Source organism: Vigna radiata, unplaced genomic scaffold (assembly GCF_000741045.1).
Source record: "Vigna radiata var. radiata cultivar VC1973A unplaced genomic scaffold, Vradiata_ver6 scaffold_270, whole genome shotgun sequence".
In the NCBI taxonomy this organism is placed as follows: domain Eukaryota; kingdom Viridiplantae; phylum Streptophyta; class Magnoliopsida; order Fabales; family Fabaceae; genus Vigna; species Vigna radiata.
In genome coordinates this window covers 396452-400359 of record NW_014543806.1, presented here as the reverse complement: position 1 = coordinate 400359, position 3908 = coordinate 396452, and the positions used below count along the sequence as shown (strand labels likewise).

Genomic DNA, 3908 nt, shown 5'->3' with positions numbered 1-3908 from the left:
GACTCATCTCCACGAAACAACACAATATCTCAAATACCTGCTCTCATTCAATATGTTAAATAAACATTACAACATTCAACTAAAATAAAATTTTAAATGAGATATGTTCCAAGTATTCGGGATCGGTTTCCCGTCCAAATACTCCAGTCGATACGCCTCATTGTTCAAGCTTTCTCGCACTCTGAACGGCCCCTCCCAGTTTGCAGCTCGCTTCCCATGGGTTGAATCCTTCCGGGCCTCTACCGTTTTTCGCCAAACAAGATCTCCCCCCAGCAACTGCCTGGGTCGAACCTTTGCATTATACCAACGAGCAACTAACCTCTTTTGTGCCTCGGCCCGAATGGCTCCTACCTCCCTTCTCTCCTGCAAGACATCCAAGTTGCTCCTCAATCCCTCATCATTCATAGTCAGATCGTCCAACCGTCTTCGCAGGGTTGCTTCTCCCACCTCAACCGGTAACATGGCATCTGTCCCATAGGTTAAGTTGAACGGTGATTCTCCCGTCGCTCCATGCGGAGAACAATGATACCCTCATAATACTTGAGGTAACTCATCCACCCATGCTCCCTTTGCCTCCCCCAACCTCTTCTTCAACTCCTGGACAATGATTTTATCTGTTGCTTCGGCTTGGTCGTTCGTTTGCGGGTGCTCTACCGAGCTTGTAATAGGTGTAATTCCCAATTCTCTATAAAAAGCAACGAGTTTCTTGTCTACAAACTGCCGACCGTTATCAGTGATGATCGCCTTGGGTAAACCGAACCTGTAAACTATCTTCCATACAAACTTCTGAACCTGAGTAGCTGAAATCTTAGCTAACGGTTCGGCCTCTACCCACTTAGTGAAATAACGACCGCAATCAACAAGAACTTAATCTGTGACCGACCGGTCGGGAATGGTCCAACAATATCCATTCCTCACTGGGCAAATGGCCAAGGGGACACAATACCCTGAAATTCAGTGGCCGGTCCATGAAAAAATTTCCATACTTCTGGCAGGCCATGCACTTCTGCATGAAAGTCATACAGTCTTTCTCAAGGGTTGGCCAAAAAAATCCCGCTCTTAATACTCTTGCCCTGAGGGCTCGCCCTCTGGTATGTCTCCCACAAATTCCTTCATGCAGCTCTCTCATTAAATACTATGCTTCGGTTTCCACCAAACAATTCAACAGGGGCGTTACATAACCCCTTCGGTATAAATCGTCCCCTACCAAGCAATATCGTGGTATCTGCTTTGCATCTTCCACAGTAAGAGTTGCTCCTTCATCTTGCTCCTGAATCAGCCGGATAATCACGTCTTTCCAATCCTTTTGCCCCGCGGAATTAGTCACATTAAAGCATTCGATCGTTGGTTTTGTTAACACTTGCCTTATTACCGAAGACAAACCCCCATTCATATTCCCACTAGCCAACTTAGACAATACATCCGCTCGACTATTTTTCGATCGGGAAACATGCCTCAGCCGAAAGTTCTTGAAACACGATTCTAACCGCTTTGCTTTATGAAAATATTGCAAGAGATGATTATCCTTAATTTGGAAGCTATTTTCCCTTCCACCAACTAAGAATCAGTTCGGCATTCTAAGGATTCTACCCCTAAATCCCGCGCCAACTCCATCCCGGCCAACAAAGCTTCATATTCCGCCTGACTATTACTCACCTTAAAGTTAAATACTAGCGACTGTTCGATCAACATATCTAGGACAACCCCCGCTCCTCCTCCCCGTTTGTTAGACGACTCGTCCACAAAAGGCTGCCAACGAAACATCTCCTCTTGCCCCCCCTGGTAACTCGACCACAAAGTCTGCAAGATGCTGACCCCGGACCGATCCCCTTGGTTCATACCATAACCCAAACTCCGAAAGCTCTATCGACCATTCTATCATCATGCCCGCTAGATCGGGCTTCTGCAAAATCTTGGCTATGGGATAATCGGTGCGAACCACTACCTGATGCCTCTAAAAGTAAGGCCTGAGACGTCGAGCGGCATAAATCAAAGAGAGTGCCACCTTCTCTAGTTGTTGATACCGAGCCTCCACATCCTTAAGGCTCCTACTAACAAAGTAGAACAACTTGAATTGAGGGGTTTCTTGTACCAACGCTGCACTGATAGCCTCATTAGACGCTGCTAAACATATCCGCAATTCATGGCCTACTTTCGGTCGGCCCATGACCGGAGGCCGAGTAAGGATCGTCTTTACTTCCTTAAAAGCTTCCTCGCTCTGCTCATTCCAACACTTTTGCGTCGTCTTCTTCATCGTCTTCAAGATCGACATTATACGCTCGACAAGATGAGGGATGAATCTGGACAACGACGTTAAGCGCCCTACCAACCTCTGGACCTCTTTCACCGTTTGGGGACTCCTCATCTCCAACACTGCTTTACATTTATCAGGATTTGCTTCAATTCCCCGAGAAGTCAACATAAAGCCTAAGAACTTTCCCGCCTGAACCCCAAAGGTACACTTGGACGGGTTACGACGCATGTCAAACTTCCTCACCTGTCCAAACACCTCCTCCAGGTCCCTCAAATGCTCCTCCAAAGACCGGCTTCTTATGACCATGTCGTCCACATATACCTCCATGCACCTACCGATCTGTTGCTGGAAGACTTTATCCATCAACCTCTGATATGCAACCCCTGCATTCTTCAAGCGGAACGGCATGACCTCATAACAATAGGTCGCCCGTTCGGTTATAAAGGTTGTTTTCTCGCTATCCGGACGATACATAGGGATTTGGTTATACCCCGAATACGCATCCAAGAAACTGAGCACTTCATATCCTGATACCCCATCTACCAATGCATCAATGCTCGACAACGGGTACATGTCCTTTGGACAAGCTTTATTCAAATCCATAAAGTCCGTGCACATCCTCCACTTACCATTGGATTTCTTCACCATTACCACATTTGCCAACCAAGTGGTGTACTTTATCTCCCTTATGAAGCCAGCTTCTACCAACTTGCAAACCTCCTCATCTACGACCTTTCTCTTCTCGGCTCCCATCCTCCTCTTTTTTTGTGAGACTGGTCGAGCATCCCTAAATATAGACAGTTTATGAGAAATCACATCAGGGTGGATTCCAAGCATATCTGTCGCCGTCCATGCAACTAAGTCTTTGTTCCTGATCAACAACTGCCCAACCTACGCCACCTGACCCTCCCCCAAGCCCCGACCTACCATTGTCACCTGATCTTCCCCCTCCAAGGGGAAAGATTGAACCTCTCCCATCGGTTTTACCCGATCCTCCGTGTTTTCCCTAGGGTCCAGTTCAGCCATTACCACCTCTGAATGAGTTTCTTATGCTCTGGCCATAAAAGGCTTTACCTTTAAACCAGCTGCATAACATTCTAGGACAATCTTCTGATCGGCCCTAACCGCCCATACCTTCCCATCATCTGAAGGATACTTTAGCGTTAAATGAGGGGTAGATATTATTGCCCCAAATGCGTTCAAACAGGGCCGACCAAGCAGCACGTTGTATGAAGTGTCGGCTTCTACCAACAAAAACCGCACCTTAAGCTCCTTAGCACTTCTTTTCGTCCCTAAACTCATTCTCAAATCCACATAGACTCGCGTATCCATCTGTTCTCCTGCAAACCCCAATATCTGCTCGTGGAAAGGCATGATCAGGTCATCCTGTATATCCATTTGCTGAAAAGTCTTCCAGTACAAAATATTCGCCGAGCTTCCCTGATCTACCAAAACCTTGCCCATGCTATACCGAGCAATGATAGTCGTTATTACCATGGGATCATCCTGGTTAGGATCGGGTGCGTGGAAATCCGCGTCTGAGAAAGTTATTGGCGGCATGGACTTGCGTGCCACCTCGGCTCGATTGACATCATGTAAGTTTCTCAAGTGTCATTTTCGCGCCGCAAAAGATGGTCCTCCACCAGTGAATCCT

General features: G+C 47.0%; 1 protein-coding gene across 1 annotated transcript; it reads right to left on the bottom strand.

The window, feature by feature from the left end:
- Positions 1 to 531: 531 nt before the first annotated feature.
- LOC106754811 lies at positions 532 to 1393 on the bottom strand. Its single transcript, XM_014636879.1, has 2 exons — positions 1208 to 1393; positions 532 to 834 (listed from the first exon to the last, which is right to left on the bottom strand). The coding sequence occupies exons 1-2, from the start codon at positions 1391 to 1393 to the stop codon at positions 532 to 534; spliced, it is 489 nt and encodes a 162-aa protein (XP_014492365.1).
- Positions 1394 to 3908: the final 2515 nt, after the last annotated feature.